The 24,261-nt window shown below is 46.3% G+C and overlaps 1 protein-coding gene and 3 non-coding genes across 4 annotated transcripts; 1 reads left to right on the forward strand and 3 right to left on the reverse strand.

The window, feature by feature from the left end:
* On the reverse strand, positions 1–23,661 carry LOC118790782 (calpain-1 catalytic subunit-like). Its single transcript, XM_036547832.1, has 22 exons — positions 23,586–23,661; positions 17,994–18,445; positions 16,584–16,653; positions 14,716–14,834; positions 9,477–9,610; positions 8,757–8,925; positions 7,679–7,762; positions 7,265–7,350; positions 6,937–7,011; positions 6,431–6,591; positions 5,860–6,020; positions 5,614–5,625; positions 4,901–5,112; positions 4,022–4,061; positions 3,814–3,879; positions 3,667–3,724; positions 3,167–3,231; positions 2,705–2,773; positions 2,240–2,318; positions 1,254–1,370; positions 724–782; positions 1–353 (listed from the first exon to the last, which is right to left on the reverse strand). The coding sequence occupies exons 2-22, from the start codon at positions 18,243–18,245 to the stop codon at positions 327–329; spliced, it is 2,115 nt and encodes a 704-aa protein (XP_036403725.1). The 5' UTR covers positions 18,246–18,445; positions 23,586–23,661; the 3' UTR covers positions 1–326.
* Positions 12,007–12,078, reverse strand: trnag-ucc. Its single transcript has one exon. It is a non-coding gene; the product is annotated as a tRNA-Gly (tRNA).
* Positions 12,637–12,708, reverse strand: trnag-ucc. Its single transcript has one exon. It is a non-coding gene; the product is annotated as a tRNA-Gly (tRNA).
* trnag-ucc lies at positions 15,270–15,341 on the forward strand. Its single transcript has one exon. It is a non-coding gene; the product is annotated as a tRNA-Gly (tRNA).
* Positions 23,662–24,261: the final 600 nt, after the last annotated feature.

The following is a 24,261-nucleotide window of genomic DNA, read 5'->3' on the forward strand; positions in this document are numbered from 1 at the left end:
TAATGGGTAACGGTAATCAGTTTGGCACAAGGGATAAACAAAAACTTATGCTGATCAAACTGCAAGGCAATACCAAAACTCCAGCTCCTGCTCTTCCCCTTGGCTTCAGAGAGAAGCAGCAGGCAAATGTGTCCCTTTTACATGACGGTAAGAACATTCTGGCACACCTGTCCCAGGACAGGTCATGTAAACTCAGCACAGGTATAAAAAAAACACTCAGGGCCCATCCACCCAAGGAAGAAAAGTTAAGATGAAGGCACTTGTGGAAAGAGATCCAGGCACGGAGGCAGGTTGCCGTGCTAGTGATGATACGTCCCATGGCCTGGTTAGGCAAACATGGTCATAGAGATCCACTGCAGTGATAGAGACAGAGAAACAGTATGCTGCATGTCAGAGCAATGCAATGAGAATGACACTAAACATCATATGATAACTCAAATAAAACTGTCATCCATAAAGGACTGATTGCATATGGAAGTTATGCATTTTGACACAGGAATATTATAGATCAGAGAGTGGAGTGGTCTCTTTACTGATTTCAGAATACTGAATATGAAGAATTCTCTGTCTATATCCATATCCAATACATTACAAAAAGTAACAATATTTCATCCTTTTTTTTAACTGAGTCTTTATAAGCCTGTGAATTTAAACAGGCAATTCCTCTGCAATTTTTTAAAGTTTTAAAATAATAATAATATCAGTATTGGTATCATGACTAACCTGGATGAAGTTGAGGGATATTACTCCATCTTTGTCTGTGTCGATTGTGTTAAAGGTCTCTGTGAAATGGAGTGCATGATCAGGACAGACATATGGACACAAAGACAAACAGACAAAGCGTTCAGAGTCACGGATATCACAGTCTGGGGAACTTGGATCACTTGGGAAACCAGACCCATTGACCCCTCAGCATTCAGTGTTAACCAATCACAATCATTTAGTAGCCACATGACCATGGATTTCACAATCACAATTACTTTGGTGGTCCTACGAGCATGGGTTGACCAATCACAATCATTCAGTGGTCCTATGAGCGTGGGTTGACCAATCAGAATTATTTAGTAATCCTGAGAGCACACATTGATTACTCTTAATCCTTTATCAATACTAAGTAAACACAACCTCACACGATGAAACGCACAGCTACTGACTGACTGAAAGCCAGAATCGAGTGGTAACCACAGCTCTGGAAGTGAGAGCCCGGTGGCAGCCACGGCTGTACAGGCATAGACTGAGGCGCGAGGACTCACTGAACATGGTCTCCAGGCGGATCAGACAGGTGACGAAGTTGTCAAAGTCCACGCACAGGTCAGGTTCCGTGTAGCGGAGGATGATCAGCTGGAACAGGTGGTTGGTGAGCTTGAACCCTGACGGACAGACAGACAAACAGAAACGGGAAAAGAGTGATGCAGACAGACAGAGACGGTGTATTTGTACAGCGTGTGTGTTTTATCACGATCCCAGCATGCAATGCTGCCACTGTGCCTCTCCAGCAAGGTGTTTCTGCCCTGCAGTTAGAACTCCAGCTGCCTGGGTTAACCAGAACCAGGTATAGAATGTGTAACCTTTCTGAGCAGAGAAGTAATATATTTAATGTAACTGCTTTTTACCCACAACTGGTGAACTAGTGAGTGAACTATTCATGAGTTTCATGAGCCATCTCTGAAGTCTGAATTCAGGAGGGTTTTTTTCATCCCAGTCAACCTGTTCACATTGATAGTTAAATTTGAAGTCGTTACATTCGTAGCGGCTGCACTGTAAGGTTAACCACAGTCCACCAGTGTCCAGAGGCAAGATTAAGCTTCTTAATGTGCTGACTCTGGAATGCCAGTCATTTCCCCTGAGGGAAACTGGCACTTTGCCCACCAAAGGCTCAGGAGAACCAGGCGGGTGTTGCACAGAGATCCTACAGCCTTCACTAAGATTTTCTAACCACATTTTCAGGAATAAAATCACCAGGTGTGATGTTGCAGACACAACTGACAATAAGGTAATGTGACTTAACAGCCCTTGAGTACGAAAAGCGAGGTACACAGAAAAATGCCCTCCTAAACTCAACATAGAGGTTTTCTGTGGTGTTACATCTCAGGGATTTTAGCTTTTGTGTTTCTCCCTCTGGGACACAAACTCTGTCCTTGTTTCACTTGAGAGTTCCACATCCCAGGCTATTAGGATTTTTATGGTCTGAGGAAGTGTGCTTCAGTGACAGGCTGTTGTTTCGGATCGGAACCGGTACCTGCTGATTCCAGGGCCATCCGCATCTCATAGGAGTTCATGGTGCCGGACTTATCCAGATCAAACTGCCTGAACACCACCTGGTGGAATGAGAGAGACGGAGGGAAAGAGAGAAGGAGAGAGAAAGGGAGAGGGAGACAAGTAATGAGAGAAGAATAGCAAGAGATAGAGAGGAAAAGAGTGGGGTTGGGTGTGCCAAGAGAACATGGATTCAGTTAACCACATAACCACTCAAAAGTACACTTAGCAAAATGCATCAAGGCAGCTGGAGAAGCAGGGAGAGATGTTAAGTATAGTAAGCATAGATGGGCTTAAGATGAATCAGTTCAGTGAAGTGAGTCTGGATGGATTTAAAATGAAATTGCTCAGCAGAGCGGGCCTGTATGGCTTTAAGAAGAGACAGCTCAGATTAGTGAGAGAGACATCAGAGGAAAGACAGAGAGAAGTCAGCGGTGTCATCTCTTACCAGGTATCGTTTAATTTTCTCCCAGAGCACATGGAACTCAGTCAGCCCCAACTTCCCACTGCCGTCAGTCTGCAACATGTTGTCAAGGAGACCAACGGACAGACAGAACAGCAAGGGTGGGCAGACAGACAGACTGATTCGGACAGACGGAAAGGCTGACGCGCGCAGAGAGACAGGTGACCTCAGGAATAGAGACAGAGACAGACAGACAAGACAGACAGACAGAAACACGTCAAATCTCACAGAAACAGGCAAATTGAGACAGAGAAACAGGCAAAAAGACAGACGGCCCAATGTGAAGACAGACAGGTATACTGAGGCAGAAAAACAGAAACAGAAGGAGATGCACACATATTAAAGAAAGCTTGCACATGCACGCAGAGCCATATAAATAGGTGGATGTAAAGCATGTCAGATGGAGCAAACAGACCAGAGCACAGCTCAGAGACGACACAAGGATACGTCCATGAGGTTGATCATACTGCGACAAGCCTCCTTTCCAAAGCCGTCTGTCTTCAGGTCTTTATCTGTGACAGGACAGGAGAGACACATGGGGAGGTCTGCATCCTGGCTCTGCACTTACAGGAGAGGTGTCAAACCCGATCCCAAGAGCACTGATCTGAGCGCTGGTTCCCCTGGCTTACTTAGGCAAGGCAGAAAATCAGCTACATACATTTAAATCTGTTCATTTCCCAAAAAGCTTTGCAGTGTAGTGTTCGGCATGGGACACAAGCATGAACTTAAATGATAATCAGATCATGAAATGTAACAGAGAAAATGCATAATGACTGGGCTTGATAAGTCACTAAGAGCAAAACCCAGGGTACTACAGAATACACATATTCCTGACTGAGTGTGTGTGTGTGACTTTCACTCAGACAGTGTACAATCCCTGTCTGTGATGACTGACAGATAGAGGACAGGCAAAATCAGACCGGCTTTTCTCCGAGGATCAAACTCACGCTTGCTGATGATCCTGTTGAGAATAGTCTGCAGTTCAGTTGCACTGATCTCCATGTCCTGAAAGAACACACAGACTAGGTCAGAGGGAACTACAAATCCCATCACCGCCACCTCCCTCTCACCATCCACTTCCTCTTTTCTCTTACCGCCCCAGCCAGCTGTCTGAACAGACTCTTGAAACTAGCATCAATCTGGCTCTCATTCAACACGGGCTGTAGGGGAACCAGAGACAGAAGGAAAAACCAGTTAGAGAGGCTGTGTATCTCTAATGTGACTGTGTGTCAGTGAATAAGCCTGTATTCCGATGATTCATTGATCAGTTAGGCCTTCAGTCACCCACGTTCACCCCCTCACCTCATCTGGCAGGTCGGCCTTGACATCATCATCCAGCTCCCTGACAGAGAGAAAAGGGGTCGGGTCAAAGGTCAGCCTCTTTCTCATTACATTACATTACATTCCATTAATTTAGCAGACACTCTTGTCCAGAGCCACTTCCAGCACAAAAAATAACACAGGTGTATCCATAACACTACTCCAGCTCTACCACAGGTTAGGATTCTCCCTGCTCGTCCCTGTTTCTCAGCCCTCCGCTGTCCAGCCGTGTATGTCTCTCTCTGCCTGCTGTTTCTCTTACACTGCCCCTGACCCACACAGGAGGCACTCATCCCTCTGATTACGCATTTTAAGCATCCACCGCTTTCAGCCATGTACTAAAGGGAAGCCCGCTGGGAATTCACATTCCTGAGATGCCTTAACTGGAGTGAACTGGCGGTATAAACCAATTTATCCTTCCCAAAATAGGCAGGATGATCATTATTGTTGTTGTTCTTCAGGGAAATATGATTGGCCGTGAGCACAAACTCGCTTCTGAAGGGTGATTTATGTACATACGGTACCAGTCAAAAGTTTGGACACACCTGATTAAGGTAATGGGAAACATGCATTCAAAGACATTTTGGAATTGTGCTAAAATGCTTGGAATGTCTTCCTTAGACAAATATAAATAGTGAAATTGATGCCTACGTATGATTTTCTTTCCAAAAAAAAATTTAATTTTAAAAATTAAAAATTTAATTTTTGACTACATTGAAGAATCTAAAACATAAGATAGTTTTGATTTGTTTAACACAATTTGATCACTGCATAATTCCATTTGTGTTACTTCATAGTTTTTGATACTTTTACTCATTCACTGTCACTCCCCTCCCTCCCTGTCCCCGTCCCCTCTCTCACTCGGAGTTGGCCGGCTTCTCGGAGAAAACCCTCAGCACGAAGTCGGCCTCCTTCTGGGGCTCGAAGGTGGACGGGACGATGATGTACTCCCCTGGGGGCAGGTGGAACCGCGAGCTCACCTCCCGCAGGTTGATGAAGAGCTCGGAGCGCGCGCTCGAACCGTGGGTCAGGAAGAAGTCCCGCTTCAGGTGGACGCCCGACTTACCCATGTACTGAGGGGAGAGGCGCGGAAAAAAAGGGGGGTGAGTTTCAGTGCGCCACAGACCACAAGCCAAACAGCACGGCTGAGCTTTCCTGCCATATGCCTCACAAAGTAGGCATGTCAGTTACCGATGAGTTAAGGAAGTGCTGCACCTTTATACCCTTCAGATAAGACGCATGTAAGTTATTAAGCCAAGTGCTGATTGGGAGTTTGTTGGTGGGCCATAGCGAAGGGCAGAAAGTTTCAGAAGATGCAGCTGAATCCACACACAATCAAGAAGCCTATGTCTCCGCCATAGCCTTTACACCCGCCATATGGCAGATATTAATATTCAGCTGTTATATTACTGGGTATTTATTTTTCAGATCTGCGTCTCCATGCTGGTAGTGATTCCCATCTGACTCCTGGATCTTCCCGATCGTTCTGAAATTCGCGGCTTCCTGTGGTACACTGTAGCGTGTTTACGCAGGTGCTCTGCAGAAGGGCTTCCCGAGGCTGGGGAAGAGCTTACCTCAGAGGGAACCTGCCGAGCACAGAGACAGAGAGACAGGGAGGTACAGCGTGAGTCTACAGCACAGCTGCTGCACACATCTCCAGTTCAGCGTCAGCCGATGAATTTCTGTTCTGCCTGGATCCTATCTGCTGACAAATGTAATTTAATCCGGTCACTTTCTATATGGTAGCAGACAGCCAATGAGCACCTCTTTCAGGTAAATCCAGACTCCTCCCACACTCCCAGATAAGCCACACCCCTTGCCTCATAAATGGCGAATCCAATGGTCTCCATGTCCTGGCCCTCCTTGCGTTTCCGACGGCGATCCTTCTGCATCAGGGCCACCAGGAAGCTGCAGTCCGAATGGCCGGCCGCGTCTGGGTGCTGCAGGGCCAGTTTAAACTGCGGGTTGATCCAGAATGTTGCTGAGGAAGGGGAAACACAAGCACACCAGTTTGTACTGCAGATGTTAATATTTTACATGTACATGTGATAATGTATGCTAAAGTACCCATAATGCCCAGTGCAGCTGCATGTTGAGATATAGTTGGGGAGTTTAAGGAAATATACAGTTACAACAGCTTGGAGTTGGTATCTCACTATATGTCAGCTTACAGTACCATTATATACAGCTCAGGCAGAGACAGACAAATGTAGTGAATATCACAGTGCAACAAAGTATTATAACATTCACATAAAAGGTGAATTTAGGATTCTGCACCTCCTATATTTACATACATTCCTTCTAGCGTTACTCTCCCTACCATTCCATCAGTCACTGTAAGCCCCTCCCCCTGTCTCTCAGCCCCGCCCATCAGCCCCTCTCCTGGCCTACCGGGGTAGTTCCTGCAGCCGCCGGCGGTGCTGCCCCGCCTCCACTCGCCCTGGTACAGCACCGTGCTCCACTTCTTCACCTGGCTGGCCTGCAGCGCGTCCGGGGTCAGGTTACAGATCTCCAGCCGGCTGAACTCCCGCAGGAAGTCACTGAAGGACATCCTGAGATGAAAGGAATGGGGAGAGAGAGAGGGGGAAAGAAGGACATAAAAGAGAGACATTAATTCCACACTCTATTTTAATGCTGATTTGCTCATTTTTGGTAAAGCACATTGTCTTGTATTGTAAGAAAGATGGTATAGAAATACTTACTACGATTATTATTATTATTACAATAATAATAATAATAATAATAAAATCAGTGGAATAGAGAGAATGGGGGGAATGCGAGAAAGAAAGAAGCAGATGGAAAAAAAGATATGTGAAAATGTACAATATGACAATCACACACACACACATATATTTGCATACAGCACACACACATATCCACATATACGAAGCACTCACCAGAACTCTCCGTCCTCACTGCGGTTATACAGCTGGGCTCTAACAGACCGGTCCACACTGTCCCACTCCCTTGAACTGAACAGAACCAGAGCAGAACAGCACTTGTATATGAAATTGTATTCAACAAACACCGGGGAGGGGGTAGAGTACATTCAGCATGACTTATCCTAACATATCCTACATTATTATTCATTTATACAGCTGGGCATTTACCAAAGCAATTCAGAGTAAAGCCCTTCACTCAGGGGTGCAACAGCAGTGCCCCAGCTGGGATCTGAACATGCAACCTTCTGGGCATAAGTCTAGTGAAATATCAACGCTTGCTAACTTGTCACTCCAGGCGCCTGTCCACTCCATCTCTCCCCACGGGTTCCGCATTCGAACCAGCTTGGTGGGCAAACCCCTGTACACCACCTGACACGGGTGGGGGGGGGGGGGGGGAACAGAGAGAGAAAGAGAGAGGGAGAGAGAGAGAGAGAGCAAGAGAAAGAGGGATAGAGGTAGAGAGAGAGGGATAGTGAAAGACAGACAGAGGGAGAGAGGGGGAGAGGGAGAAAGGGAGGGAAAGGGAGGGAGATGGAGACAGGGGGAAAGAGAAAAAGAGAGAGATAGTGAAAGAGAGACAGAGGGAGAGAAGGGGAAAGAGAATGAGGGGGAGAGACACAGGGGGAGAAAGAGAGTCATTCCTATGGGCACAAGAAGGCCATCAATCAAAAACTGTGCTACTACGCCATTGGCTCACCTCATGCACCCCTGTCACTGAGTAGGCGTGTCCCTTTACCAGTTTCTTAAATGTTACGGCTTCCATGTCGCGGCTGTCACTGATCTGGAGAATGAAATCACAGACAGGTGGTGAGGTCACAGATTAGGTCACAGGTCAAACACAGATGCATGGTCCTTTCCTCAATAAGAAAACCTCAACTCATCAAGTCTGTTCCCACAGAGATCCTCAGAGTATTTATTTTATGTTTTTGTTTACAAAATGCTAGTCCCAGATGGAGGTTTGTCCCAGGAGGAACTGACCCATATCAGTACTAATGCATATTGACCAGCCAGTATAGATCGCTGTCAGGACAAACACATACTGCATGATGCTTATGGATCATCCAACTAGTGCAAGAGAGTCACATTCAAAGCCCAGAGGGCTGAGTGTATGTGGGGAGTGTGTTTCAATCAATTCTCCCTGACCACAGTAACACCTGCACAGTGAAGAAAAATACTCTTTATGTGCAGAATATACCTATTAAATCTACATTACATTATATTACATGCATTTGTAATGTAATGTAGTGAACATAAGATAATGTAATGCAACATCTACATATAACAACATTAATATAATTAATGATTAGGACAATAGCTATTGATTGAGCTCATTAAGAAGTTATAAACCCAGGTGAACATAGTTCTCCACAGGTGAGCACAGCTGTCCGGGAGCCTGATACCCCTGCACCCTTTGTAGTGTGGTGCAGTGGTAAAGAGCAGGACGTGTGACCTGAAGGTTGCTGGTTCAATTCTCAGGTGAGTAACTGATATCTTAAATACTTAACCTGAATTGCCTCAGTGAAATACCCAACTGTGTGAATGAATACCATTTAAAAACTGTAAACTGTGGAATTTGCCCTCAATAAAAGCTAAGCAGTAACAATTCACAGCCAGTGCTGACTTCTAAGGAACAGTACAGCTATGTATATCAGCGTCAGTGTTTACAGATTGTCAGTACTGATGTTTACAGAGCGTCAGTGCTGGTGTTTAGAGTGTCAGTGCTGATGTTTACAGCAGAGTGTCAGTGCTGGTGTTTACAGTGTGTCAGTACTGACGTCTATGGAGCAGCCCAGCAGAGATCCCCTCTCCACGGCTCGGCCCATGATGCTGTAGAGGTCAGCGGGTGCCTTCCTCAGCTCGTACATCTCCGTGACCCCGCCTGTGAAATCCTCAAAGCCCTCCGATGTGCTGCCCCCTGACAGAGCTTCATAGCAGCCATTCAGCCTGCAATGCAGAGCCAGCACTGAGATCTAATGCATGTACACGCACACACACTTACACACACACACCCACACCATGCATGCACACACACTCACACCGCACACAGAAAAGCACACACACACACATGCATGCACACACACTCACACACCATGCATGCACACACACTTACACACACACACCCACACCATGCATGCACACACACTCACACCGCACACAGAAAAGCACACACACACACATGCATGCATACACATACAAACACACATGTATGCACACACACATACACACCAAACCAGGTACATATGAGACATACATAAGACCTGTATTCAGTTTTGCAGCAATGCATTTTCTTCTCATAACTTCGAGGGACAATTTCAAAAGTTCTTGTTTGTTTCAATAACAACTTGTTTCAAAATGGTGAAAAAAAAAACTGCTAAGTCAAAAATTAAGAGAAAAGCCAATGAGAGGCAATCCAGAGAAACAGAGCGTCGGCAGGAGACGTAAACATTTTCCAAACCTATCCCGAGAACGTCCCACCCCCCTCCTGATGTCCTTACTTTGCGTAAGCTTTCTCCAGCAGGGCGCTCCAGAACTCCCCACCCTCCGCTGAGTGCACAAACAGCAGCTTCCCGTCCTTCACTGGAAGCCTGTCGTCGATCACCACCTCCACCCACTCTCCGAACTGCCAGAACTGCGCCAGGAAAACAAAAGGACAACAGTCGTCGACAGTTTCTGCAAATGGCCACCAGAGGGCAGTGACAATACAGCTGGAGGGTATTAGCACACAATTGCAAAAAGCTATTACAAATGGCCACCAGGGGGCAGCCACAGAACAACAGCGCAGCACAGGGAAATTAGCACGGAAAGTTACTGTAAATGGCCACCAGAAGTCGGGCTTCACAGTGAAACTACCCAAACGTCAACGTGGGAAAAAAGAGTGGGGGAGCTAAGTGAGGAAATCCGATTGGCTAAGCTTTGTGCAACCATGCCAGGACCTGTACTGGTCCCTCCCAATGCAAAACTGTTACAGAGGCAATGTCAGGCAACAAGCAACATTACTTAAATAGTTACTGCTCCATAATGATAAATGACATTTGTTGTCTAATTTCTCATTATATTTGAAATCCATTGTTAAAAGCACGCTTACCCCCCCCTTACACACACACACACACACACACACACAGTCAAGCAATAAAATGCATTGGTGTGAGGTTCAATCATTTACTTTCTGTCAGATAAAAACCGATACATGACTAATAATAGAATCCTCCTGCATCTGTGGTCCCATTTCACTGGTAAGAAAGGATTTACTTATTTTAGTAGGTTAAAATGGCCTAAACCCAGAACACTCTTCAAACTGTAATTATTTGATGTAACAAATCTGAATACATTCATATTTAGGGGAATTAAACCATATTTTCATTTTGTCTTGTAACAAGTAGAAAGTGAACAAATGAACTGTGTCAGCACACCCACCAGTTCATTTTAGAGGCAGGAATCAGGAGTCTCAATTCTCCCAATTCCAAGAAAAACTGTATTTCGGGAAGCATTAAAAAGGTAAAAAATGACGGCAAAAAGGATGCAGCACGCTCCAGTTAGCCAGGAGCTTGCTCACTGCAGCACACACGTGCGGGGGAGGGGCGAGTCCTGGATTATGGTGCTCACTGCAAGCGCGGGGCGTGAGATGTATGGTTTTAATCGTGCGAAACCCCTGCGGTGCTGTGCTGATCGCCGGGAAACACCAGGAAACAAAACTCTCTGCTTTTCCCTCTCCGCCACAAACAACACAACAGCAACCGCACCGCTGGGACCTCCTGCCCACCCCTCTCAGTCAGACAGCGAGCCGAAACCCAAGCGCACAGCCACGTTCTCACAGCCGCTCTCAGGTCCACTCCCAGCGCCCGACAGCAGCAGTCAGGAGAGCTGCACGGATCCAGCCAAAAGCAGCTGCAGCTGGACACCTGCGCACCTTAAGTCTTTGTTTTGGAGGCTTTGTAGCCGCCTACAGATACCGGCATAGGTCGATTCTGAGAAAACCGTGTTGTGAGCCGTGTTGGCCTGCGGTCTTGCCAAAGAAGTCAGAAGTCGACACAGCAGTTTAGCGTGAGGTACTATGTGTAAATAAGTCTTGCACAGAAGAGGCCAGTTCTTGACTTTGCCCTAAATACTTCACAGCATAAAGCTCTGACAACAGCCTCTGTCCTGAAACGATCCAGTTTTGTATGCTTGTCTTCTCCTGGAAAGAGACATGAGTCACTCCGGGATGCCTGAGGTGTCACTCTGGGTCTTATCAAAGACCAAACCCACACCCGTGTTACCTTTGCCAAACACAGAATACCTTTAGCTCCCTCAGGTTCAACACCTGGGTCCTTCCCAGTTACACCAGGGGAATGACGTCACCACATGATCCTCCCACTCAGTCAACGTCAGACGACAGGCTGTGAAGTTATTCCATAGCCAATCAGAATCCAGCTCCACCCTCCCTTAGCAGGGAGACCCCATGAGAACTGTACCCATAGCTTTGCCCATCCAGACAGGGCCTGAAAGCACTGATCCAGAATCAGCCGTCCCGATCCTGATCCTAACCTGTATGTGCAGAAAGCTGAGCTGGGACTGATCCACACGATGTGCCCAAGGGCGCAGTCATACGCCACACCCAGGGAGAAAAAAAAAAAAAGTATGCTGCTATATCCCTGCAAGCTTTGCACATTTAGAGTAGGTGGGAGCCCTGACTAGGCCACAGTGCTCTTGAACAACAGAATAAAATGTGAAACAAAATGAAATAAAATCCAAACTAATCTACATACCAATGCATTTCTAGCAGTTTAAGACCAACTGAATACAACAGGAGGTATCTTTTAAGCCACAGAAAAACACAACACTTTTTTTACATTGTTGACATTTGGCAGATGCTCTTATCCAAAGCAACTTACATCAGTGACAGTTTTTTTACTGAGGCAATTGTGGGCTAAGTACCTTGCCCGTCGGTACAGCAGCAGTGCCCCCACGGGGAATTGAACCAGCAACTTTTCGGTTACAACCCTGTTTTTGACATTTATCCTGCACTGCCACCCTAAAAGTCACAACTGCGTTGGCTGGGAATCGAACCCGGGTCAACTGCTTGGAAGGCAGCTATGCTAACCACTATACCACCAACGCTGCACACCAGGGAGAGAAACAATGCTATATAGGGTGCAGTGTGATGGCCAGCCAGGTTTGGACCTCAGGTTTTCGCCACAACACATGACCTGTCACATCAAAGGCACATTGCTTACCTAATTTACCTGCCCTGCTCCAAGAGGGAACTGGCTGCAAAGGTATAGGGATAAATAAGTGCATACGGCACAGGAGGTGCAGAGTAGTGTTTGATCACTTCATGACAACGGAGGTTTGAATCCCAGATGGAGTGCAGCTGTTTCACTCTTGACCAAGGTACTTACATTTTTCAAGCTTCCTCAGTAAATGTCCAGCTGCATAACATTACATTACATTATTGTCATTTAGCAGACACTCTTATCCAGAGCGGCTTACACAGATTACAGTTTTTTTTAAATGCTATCCAATTATACAGCTGAATATTTACTGAGGCAATTGTAGGGTAAGTACCTTGCCCATGGGTACAGCAGCAGTGCCCCCACGGGGAATTAAACCAGCAACTTTTCGGTTACAACCCTGTTTTTAACAATTATCCTACACTGCCACCCTAAAAGTCTCAACTGCGTTGGCCGGGAATCGAACCCGGGTCAACTGCTTGGAAGGCAGCTATGCTAACCACTATACCACCAACGCTGCACATCAGCCAGAAAAACAGTGCAATGCAGTGTGCAGTGAAAGCATCCTTAACCACTATGCTACACTGCCATCCTGCACACTGCCAAAATACAGTTTGTTCAGTTCATGGTCCTGCAGTTGCAGGTGACACGCACATCCTGACCATAATGGTGCTATTAATAAAGTATTCACTCTTCATTTGCTTCTAGAAGATGGCCACACCGAAGGGAACATTACCTGTCCATACAGGGCAACAGATATTCACTGAGAAATAAAGGCTGTGCACCTTGCTACACTATCATTCACTCAACATCTCACCTGAGACTCAAACCTGCAGTTTGCTGGTAGTCCGGTTTCTTAACTATTGCTCCACGCTGCTACCGCCATCACACGGCTCAGGTGGTCACATGACTGAGGTGATAATCTGTCCATCTGTTGCTTTTCCCCCCCCATACTTCCCCAGTGACACACAAACACACAGAGAAGTCCACCTTCTGCTGTGTTTCTGAATGTGTTTCTGTCTTTTCATTAGCAAACTTGATTTGCCGGGGTTTAAAAAAAATGACCACAGGTCATTTTAAAGTCCCCTTTTCAGTGTCCCATCTTACCCACACCAAAGAGAAAACAGCTGAAGGCGGTGGCACGTAACTAGTTTTTGGAAATGCTGTAATTCGGCCAATTGATAAGGAGCAGCATTCTCAAAATAGCATAGAGGAACGCGCTGTTGTGAGGTGTGTCACATCCCCTGTGTGCTGGTGCACGCTCCTCTCTGTCTGCCTGCTCCTGGCCTCTCACGACGCTGTTTTCGGTTGGCCAGCTTCACGCTCTCCCTCCACCCCACCCCTTCCCAGCTCTCCATTAGCACTCAGCTGGGCTAATTACTCTGGACAGCTGACTGAACACGGAGCATTCCATGGGAGACTCTGAGCGGAGGGTCCCTGTGCAGGATGTTAGCATGTGGCATCAGCTGTTCACACCGCTTGTAAATATAGCAGCGTGTGTGTGTGTTTGTGTGTGTGTGTGTGTGTGTGTGTGTGTGTGTGTGTGTGTGTGGGGGGGGGGGGGGGGGGGGGGGGTGTTTAGGGGGAGGTGAAGTGTTGGGATGAAGGGATTTGTGGCAGAAACACTCACAGGTCAATGGTATTATGGGAAAGAGAGAGAGAGCGAGAGAGAGAGGCAGAGAAAGAGAGAGAGAGAGACATTCAAGTGAAACGGTGCATGGCACTACCCTGCACTCACTGTGTGGTGACAACAGGCAGACAATACATTTGTGTTTGCTGTAAAAACAGCCAGCCCAGGTGAATGCCCCTGCACCAGACAGGCCTCAGGGTAAAGCTTAGAACAAACACGGGGGCAGTATTGTAGGAGGGCAAAGAGGCGGAGCAGGTATGCAGGGAGGTTGCAGATAAGATCCCTTCCACACCACAATAAAGTTTGTCTGGAAGAAATACAGTCACATTCCACTGTAACCAAGGTGTCTTCCACACCGCCTCTGCTATCTCCGTTCAGCTTGTTTCATTCAGTGCAATCGCCTGGCTCAGGGTGATTTCTGTCTTCTCACTTCCTGATTTTTACCAAATCGAGATAAGAATACAGTCAGCAGCCCAGCAGGCAAACCCACGGCCCCACCCAAAAACCGAGTCCTCTACACGGTTCAGTTGTACAAGCACCACGTATGAAGGACTTTCATGAATGAGTTTTCACGGGCGAGCTATAGTTTGAGATAACACGTGAGGCCGGGAGTGTGTTCTCTTTCGGAGCCTGACACAGACACGGCGGTGCAGGAGAGGAGGTGGGGTACAGGGGTAAAGGCAGATCAACCTCTTGAATGTGGGGTGGAAGGGGTTGGGTGAATGGGATGGGGTTAATTGTGGGGTACAGAGGAAAGGGCCGATCAACCCCTTGGGTATGTGGCAGGCGGGGTTAGGGGATTGGGATGGGGGTAATGGCAGGGGATAAGGGGATGAAGGCAGACTGACCCCTTGGTTGTGTGGTGGGGGGCGGGGTTATGGGGGTGGGCGGTACCTGGAAGTGGAAGATGCCAGCGTATTGGCTGCAGAAGCTCTGTCCGTGAGGAACCACGCGATGCAGCAGAGTGTCATTCAAGGTCAGAGACGCGATGGCCGCCAGCAGCCAGCAGTCACCTGTCACAGAGGAACACAGAGTCACCTGTCACAGAGAAACACAGAGTCACCTGCCACAGAGGAACACAGAGTCACCTGTCACAGAGAAACACAGAGTCACCTGCCACAGAGGAACACAGAGTCACCTGTCACAGAGAAACACAGAGTCACCTGCCACAGAGGAACACAGAGTCACCTGTCACAGAGAAACACAGAGTCACCTGTCACAGAGAAACACAGAGTCACCTGCCACAGAGGAACACAGAGTCACCTGCCACAGAGGAACACAGAGTCACCTGTCACAGACAAACACAGAGTCACCTGCCATGTCCTGCTGTCCTGGCCGTCCACACACACACGTTCACACACTGCATCACGGTGTCACATCACACCTGCTCGGCTGACATGCTTTAGACACTGCAACCTACATGGCACTCTTTCTCTCCCTGATGTATAGCGTTGGTGGTATAGTGGTTAGCATAGCTGCCTTCCAAGCAGTTGACCCGGGTTCGATTCCCGGCCAACGCAGTTGTAACTTTTAGGGCGGAAGTGTGGCATAATGGTAAAAAACAGCATTGCAACTGGAAAGTTCGTTGGGCCACTGCTGCTGTACCCACGGGCAAGGTACTTACCCCACAATTGCCTCAGTAAATATCCAGCTGTATAAATGGATAGCATTTTAAAAAGACTGTAATCTGTGTAAGTCGCTCTGGATAAGAGTGTCTGCTAAATGATAATAATGTAATGTAATGTTATGCAGCTGGACATTTACTGAGGAAGCTTGAAAGATTTAAGTACCTTCATCAAGAGTGAAACAGCTCAATTCCATCTGGGATTCAAATCTACAGCCTTCATTGTCATGAAGTGATCAAACACTACTCTGCACTACCTGTGCCATATGCACTTATTTATACCTATACCTTTGCAGCCAGGTCCCTCTTGGAGCAGGGCAGGTAAATTAGGTAAGCAGTGTGCCTTTGGTGTGACAGGACCAAAAACCTGAGGTCCAAACCTAGATGTCCATGCAGTGGTCAGGGTCTCCACTATCCCCCAGATGGACAGGCAGGACAGGGTAGCACAGGGATGAGGGCACAGTTCTGAAAGCGCTGGACAAACCCAGGCAATTCCAGCACATTTATTTATTGATTTTTATTGGGGTAATAGAGGTTCCCCTGCCACTCCCGGTCATAGTCATGTTTCCTGCTGTGTAGTCTGTCTATCTAGTCTAAGTTGCGGAAGGCAGGGCAGTGTTTAAGAGCTGAGAGCAGTCCATAAATGATACATGATACAAAGAGTTTAGAGCTAAATGTAATCAAGATCATTAAAACATAAATCATTAATACTACACTCTCTGTCCATCTGTCTGTCTGTCTCTCATTGTTTCTTTTCCTAATATGTGTTCACATGGACTTTGGAGCTAATGAGAGAAAGCTGCCAAGCAGTGATGTTCTTATCAGTGTTCTGGCTGCTATTGTTCTTGATGCTGTGTTCATATCTGTAGCTCAAGAGTCAACATCATAAAAACTGCTTTTTATTGACAGATTTAAAGAAAAGTTTTAGGCCCCTCCTTCTTTTTCTTAGTGCTCTCAGAGCACCCTCTCTCTTTAGTGCAATTCATCTGCAGATTAGCAGAAATGAAAAGCTCCCTTAAACAATGTGAGATTTGGGGGCTTCATTCTCTGATCGGGCTGCTCCAGGAACTCATGTGCGAGTGGTCACAAGAACACAGGGGGACACTGATGAGAGTCGCACAGCCTGAGATGAACCTACCCAGAGCTCCCTGGCAGATGTCAGTGCGAGTGGCTCCGTCCATGATGAACTGTGGGTTGGAGCAAATCTCCTGGAGAGGGGAAATACACACAGGTCAGAGAGGGGTGTGAGTTCCTACATATACACACAGCCACAGAAACACACACTTACAACCCATCCTGTAAAAGGACAAAAAAGATGCAGCTCCAGACAACGTGTTTGGAAGGAGGATTATTCATGATATGACCCAATATTTTTATAATTCTAAGGACAGAGAGGGTGGGAGAGGGGCTAACTTTATATTGTAATTATGACAACATTTATATTATTAACAGGCAAATGTCATTAATCCCATTAAGAATGGACTCTCTGCCGGACATGAAGTGATATTCCAGAGAGGGGGGTTGGGGAACTAAAGTCTACCTATACACTGCATGTCCAGACAGCCTCTCCGCAAAGCAGTGCCAAGCCTTTCCCAAACACCCTGCCCTGCAAAATGAGGGTGCTTAATTTTTCGTTTCAGGTATGAATTTTTAACTTTAATCTGATCCACAAGTTCTCATTTCCTTCCACAGCATTCACAGTGTATACCTATTCTCCTTTAGTGTACAAGCTCTTAGAAACCTCAAAGCACCCCAACGTGTTCAGACTTCTTTGTAAGAGCACTGTGGAAGAGTGTTTCACTCTGTGTTTGTTATATAAACCTATTTCTTTATTTTGGGATAGAGAGCCATAAATGATTCAGGGAAATCTGAACGAACTTTTGGCCATCTCTGAATGCTGAATGAATGAACCGAGGAGTCAGGTCTGTGAGGGCTGTCCGAAGACCTCATGTGACAGCACAGACAGCGACAGACTGAAGACAGATCAATAAAATAAACTTTATGGCCCCAGAAGGGACACTTGTCCTGGACATAAAATCAAGTGCTGATGCTTCCAAAAAGAATCATATCAAATAATGTTAATTATTATTATTATTATTATTTCTATTATACCATCAATCAGACTATTAGCCATGTACATAATGGTCAACAGACAATGCCACACCTTCCAGCTGGGCATTGGCTCAGTCTTACACCTGTCAACCTGATGCAGAAAGCTCAGATCTACCATCTCTGTGCCAAAAACTGATGTTAAATACTTCATTACATTACTGTCATTTAGCAGATGCTCTTATCCAGGGCAACTTATGCACGCTCCAGTTTTTTTACATACTGTATCAGCCATTTATACAGCTGGATATTTACTGAGGCAATTCTGGGTTAAGTACCTTGCCCAAGGATAAACCAGCAGTGCTTTGGTGGGGAATCAAGCCTTACCACTACACCACACTCCCCCCCGGTATGAACACCCAGAGGCTAACACAAGGCCTGTGGCATGAACGCTGTGAAGGAGGGGGGGGGGGGGCGCTGGGGGTGTAGGGCCACTCACCGTGGGGCGCATCCAGCGGACTCCCGTGGTTTTGGAGGAGTGTGGCCCCAGCTCCCGGTAGCCCAGCGACGAAGCCTGCGCAGGGAAGGTGCTGTCCTCAAACAGGCACCGGCTCTGCAAGCAGCGGGCTCTCAGAGACTCAAAGTCCTGGCCCAGGAACTTGATGGCGTTGTGGTTCTGACCCAGACCCTCGCTGCGGTCCCACTGGCTCCGCAGCTTGGCGGCCATCCCCGAAGCATAGACAGGCTCCATCTCCCCCTCTCTTCTGCCCGGCAACCAATGGCAAGTGGATATGGGCCGCGAGGAGCCAATCAGAGAGGAGTTAGAGAGAGAGGCCGGCCGTTCACAGAGCTGGGGTCTGCTGAAGCTGCTGAGGCAGGGGGTTTAGACCAATCACCAGTCTGCAGAAGCAGGGCTGAGGCCAATCAGAAACTCAGCTTGTCCAGCAGACCCTGAAGGAGAGAGAGCCAGGACAAAATCTATTGATATTTTTATCGAGAGTATATCAAGAGAAATAGTATGACATACATGCATTTCAGCACACAACATGTTTGGGCCACTTAAAATGAGCCCATCACTGAACCATTGAGTGACATAATATGTTTTCCATTTAGCTAAAATTACATAAGAATTAAGTGTGAGTATTATAATATTATAAAAACCAAGCGTGAGACAGTAAGCTGTAATTTGTGAAAGCGTTACCAGGATCCATTGTTCTGCTAGCTGAGACCAAACTGACTGATTACTTTTTGTTGAAAAGACAGCCAGACAAAAATGCCTTTTGGTGCTGGTGTCTCGGTAATGGGAGCCATAAAAGTTTGTAGGTGAGAAAACTGATACTCCCCAACACCTTCAGAGACAATCCAAATCCCGACCAACACGAAAACAACTTCATGCACACCTAGCCCTAACAACGGCCAACAAACAGGCAAAATGACAGATCTGGGGCACAAACACACATACAAACAGATCATTATCATTAGGTTATGATTAGGCCTAATTACAATGTGTGCTACACTACCGCTGCCTTTGAGAATGCTTAACTGCCCCCCTTGGGAGACTGGAATAAAAAAGAATGCCCCCTTCCTGGTGCGTTTCAACAATCAAAGATGCTCACAGCTCTGAGAGAATGAACAGACTTATAGTCACAGACGTGTCTAAACTTCTGTACAAATGTGAGGTTGAGCAGACAGCTGTGCTTTCTTTTCATAGCTCTGTCCTGAACACTCTTTCTTTGCTCCTCTCTCCTTCTCTCATTTTCTTCCTCTCAATATCCCTCTAATCTGCCCCCCTCCCCACCCTCTCCGTCTTTCCGTCAGTGTTTTTTACCTTCTCCGCCCGTCCCCCTCTCCCTCTACGCACCTTTACGCACTCTCAGCCCATCAAATTCCTCTCACCGCCCCCTTCTGTCTCTCTCTCCCTCTCTCTTGCTCCCTCCCAAATCCTAAGTGCTCTCTTAAATCTCAAGTCGCACCACTACAGCGAAAACTTCCACTCTTCTTTTTTAAAATTCTATCTCTTCTCCTCTCTCGGCCCTCCTCTCGGCCCTCCTACCCCCACCCCACCCCACCCCCCGTCATTGCTCATCCTAAAACATGCACACATGCTTGCTGCAAATTACAGAGGGATTACTCACTGGGTCCAGGGCTTTCAGACTGAGTTAGGTTTGTTCTTTAAAGAGGGTGAACAAGGTTGCATACAGCAGTTCCAGGAACCGCAAACGGTATTCACTTAGCATATTAATCTTCCATAAGCAATTACTTTTGTTCAGAGACCACTGAGCACAAACACAGTCTTGAGATAACCAGTTTAAGGTGGCTGTGTGGTGGTGAGAGCAAGGTATTACATTCGGGGTGTGGAGCTTCAGACTTCTCACAGAAACAGGCTGGAATGGGGCCAAAAGTGTACACAACCCCATGCTGGTGTGGCAACCATAGCTGCCATCAGCGGGGTTACAGTATATGCATATTATCCGTCTTCATTTGTGACTCATATGTGTTGTGAATGGTGCTAGTTCATGGTTTCTCTTGCTCTCTCTCTCCCTATTTCTCTCTCTCTCAATTTCTTTGGACTCTTGCTCCTGTCTTCTCTCCCTAAACCTTTTTTTTCCATTTTTGTCTTTTTTCCCCTCACTCTCTCTCTCTCTCTCTCTCTCTCTCTCTCTCAAATCAACAGCAAGTTACTTCCTGCTTCTCCCCTCCCTCCGTCAGGAGGTGTTAACTCTCCACTTGAGGGAGGCTCTCGATTGGCTTGTTTCAAAAAGCAAGGTCTGACAGCCCTGCTTCCCAGCTGGAGCCACACCCCTCCCAAATGCAAGCTGGGCCTTGTTCACAACAACAAAATCTTCTCCTTTTTTTTCCCTCCCCTGTGTGACAGCTCCTGGCCTCAGTCTGGGTCTCCCATTGAAAGAGCTACCTTCCGCCAATCAAATATTTAATACGACAACAGCTGTATTTCCTTGCTGTTGAAGAAAAAACAACAATATCAGTTTATGGCTGGAGCGAGACCTAGATGCACAGACAGAGGCATCTAGCATGCCAAAGGGTCTAAAAAAGATGAAATTAATATTTCATAATCTCGCGTTTCTCACGTGTGGCTATGAGGCACTTCCCCGACTCGGTGCAGGTGGCTGACAGATGCAGACTGACAGACCGTGGCACAAACAGACCCGCAGGAAGGCCCTTTTCCATGGCAGAACTGAGAGATAAAAACGAATACAGTACAAACACACCGCGCCTGCAGGGGGGGGGGGGATGATGATCGTGTGCCTGAGATAGGTGTGTGGGCGCACTGCAATCACGGCTGAAATTAGATATTTCACATTTTATATTTTGCTCCTTAGCAAAAAAAGGGGGTGCAAAAGCACATCTAATAAGATCAGAAGACCACACCCAAGCACGTGTCAACCCATCACAAAACTCTGTGATGACTGGTGCTGTTGTGAATACAGAAGAGCTGCGATCCATTTCAGCAAGGAGAGGAGGAGCACAAGCTGATGTAGATGGGAGGTCATGCGGTGACACCCTCACCATTTCAGCTGGTTAAAGAAATGCTATTAATATCTATGTAGCAACGGCGACACGCTCGAGATTTCGTAACGACCGACTGACGAGTTTCATGGAATCGCACACCTCTCTGCACTTTGTTTTTCTCGTAAAGGAAGAGAAGGGCAACAGGCGGGATTTGGCCGCCTCTCCCGAACTCAGATTTAAAGCCATGCATTGGATCATGGAATTCAGATCCTCTCACGAGACAGCAATGCAAAAACACAAATAATTTGCCTGTGCCTGGCACAAAGAGGAAGTTCAAAGCATCCGCTGCCAGAGTCCCTGCGCAGAAAAACGGCTACGTACTGCAGCAGACAGCTGGAGAGCTGCAGAGTGTGGTCATATCAGCATTATCTGAAGCACGCCGGTGTCAGCCTTGCTTGGGGTGTTATGGTTACACCCACCAACTGACAAAGCTGCAGATGAGCGAACCAGCCACTGACAGCAGACAGGGGAGCATGCACACACCGTGGATGTGAACACAGATCTCACACCGCGGTTAACGCAGCAAGTCTGAGCTAAACAGCAGCACAAAACTACCAGCAGTAACTAATGCTTCTGTGACATCACTTCCAGACGCACCATGCCATTGTTGGCTCAAAAGTTTGACTATTATTATCAAAGCACAAAGTATTGTTGTGTTACGTCAGGGCCATTCTTCAAAGCAAAATGCAACCGCTAACAGAAGCGGACACCAAGCTTAGCAAAAACAGTGAAAACTTACAGAAGTGGGAGTACAATTGACAGTCAATTCTCAAAAACCTCAGGGCGATCTTATGTGGGACACATTCAGTGCCATGTAAAGGCAAATTTTTTCATTCGAAGAACCAAGACACACCTATGTGTACATGGTGAATTTAAAAGCCTTTATCATATGGGCATATGCTACACTAATAGTAAATAAAACACAGTGGGGCTACCGCCCACGTATTGAGACTTAGCCTTTATCGATGCGTGACATGAAAGTGGAATTCCTCTCCCTGCTCTTCACACACCACTCAGACGTGTGATTCAGCTCACCAGTCTGTCAGTAAGGCGACTCCTGATTAGAGCACTGAACCAGACGGGCACGGATTCGATTCCCAAAGGAGTGCCATAACATAAACGTGGAGATAAAAAAAAAGTGTACATAATTTATGAATTGTTCTAAACACTCAACATTTGAGGCCATCTGCAGTCTAATTTAAATAATTTCATTTCATAATCATGAACATTCAAAATAGTGACAGGCAAATTGCAGTGTAATCCATGATATTCAAGCCTATACATAGGCACATACTATATACAGTACACACATTCTCTCTCTTTCTCTCTCTCTCTCTCTCTCTCAAACACTCAAACACACTTACACATACACACACAGTATCTGCTGGGCATCTGGTGGTCATCCTTGAACATTCATTTTCAAACCATTAATCTAAACTTCGAAGCACACTGTGCAACAGCCCCCAGCCGTGACACCTTAAAAGGGTCTGCTTACAGTAGTTGTAAACTGAATTGGAAGACCTCTGACTATACGAGTTAATTAGGTAATGCACAGGGCATGTAGGCTACGTTGTTGTGGCCATGCTTAGAGGCTATCCAGAGTAAATTATTATGTGTTAGGCCATAATTTTCTCATTGTTTGAAATCCAGTCGTGCTCGTTTTGTTTCTTGCTCGCTTGATTTTATCTTTCCTACGTACTCAGGAACCAGAGCAGTTTAACAAAGCACTGGCGTGCGCTAAAAGCGTGTGCAGTAATTTTCGTGTCAGGTTTCACTGAGTGATTTCCCCTGATTGCACCCACTGTGTTTAAAGGGTCCCGTGTCCTTTCGCTGGAGTGTAGAAGTGCTGGTGTCGATAGCTGGCTTCGTGCGGACTACTGCCAGCCTGCACGGAGTAGATAAGACTGTTTTTTATGTTGTTTATGACCGCACACGATAGAGGGATCCAATATGTCAGGGCACTGAAGCAACCGTACACTCCCTGTTTCAGGACAGACACTCCGCCTAGCGCACGAAACTTCCGACATAAGTTTCCATATTCATAGAATTACAACTGGCTGCACTCAAAACCGTGGAAGCAGCCTACCCTATCTGGAAAGATACGATTTAGATTACGAAATCGTTCCATAATCGGACTATCACTGCGAAGAACACATGTAAAATACACCAGACCACAAAGGACTGCATTTACTGATTTCCGCTAAATGAACGAAAAAAAAGATATATGAACACGCTTCAACATTTGCATTCCATTAGCAGGGACAGAGAGAGTGACAAAAACGTGCGTTGAAACTGTAATGCACGATGGCACGTTACGGAACCACATAATCAAGACACATATGCACGTCGTTACAAGTTTGCAAAACTGTATCCGTTATTCCTTGACAAAGATATCAGATGATACACTGACCAATATGTAAAGATCAAGACCAAACGTTAAAGGCTCATAGAAAAAGAAACCCTTAGGTTATAAATACATATAGTTAAATATTTATTAGCCATAAAAAGCAGTTTCGATATTTTTTTTTACATATTTCTAAGATTGAAGTAAGGTAGCTACCTTGCTTTGCGGTCCTTGTGTATGGCAACGATCAGGATGTGCAGAAAGTCGCTGCCTCTTACGCTTTGCTTGTATGAACACTACATTTCTTTTTGAAGGACCGCCCCGTGCCCTTCCCACAAATGCCCCCGAACGATCGTACAGAATGAGTCTGCGCAGTGCATATTTTGTTGTTAAATTACCAGGACCGAGCGCAGTGAGAGTTGCCATTCGCATATGTGAACGTCGTTTACTTGAGTTTGACTTTTTGTTGTTGTTTGCATTAAATATGACATATTCTAAGAACAGACAATATAACAATCTCGAATGCTATTAATATTGCTAGTTCTCCTGTTTTGTTACAACAATAGTTTACAAAACATCTGTACCCATGTAAGCATCACTGGTCTTGAACAAGATACATATTTTTACATAGTCTACTTGCTTCGCCCTAGTCCTCTGCTAACAGTCTTATTTAGGGTATAACATCTTGTGTGGATTAGGCGTTTTCCCTCTAATTGGGAGGAAACCCATGATCAACGTTATTCTTTTTTTTGTCAAGGGTACCACCATGTGGCTACATACTGTCATTGCAACATTGAAGCAAAAATCGCCCACGCAGATTTCACGCAAGTTTCTCAACTAAGTCCTTAGAGAACAACATTTGCGTTATGGCTGTAGTCCCAAAGGTACTGGC

The sequence above is a fragment of the Megalops cyprinoides genome, chromosome 16 (genome assembly GCF_013368585.1).
Source record: "Megalops cyprinoides isolate fMegCyp1 chromosome 16, fMegCyp1.pri, whole genome shotgun sequence".
Lineage (NCBI taxonomy): Eukaryota > Metazoa > Chordata > Actinopteri > Elopiformes > Megalopidae > Megalops > Megalops cyprinoides.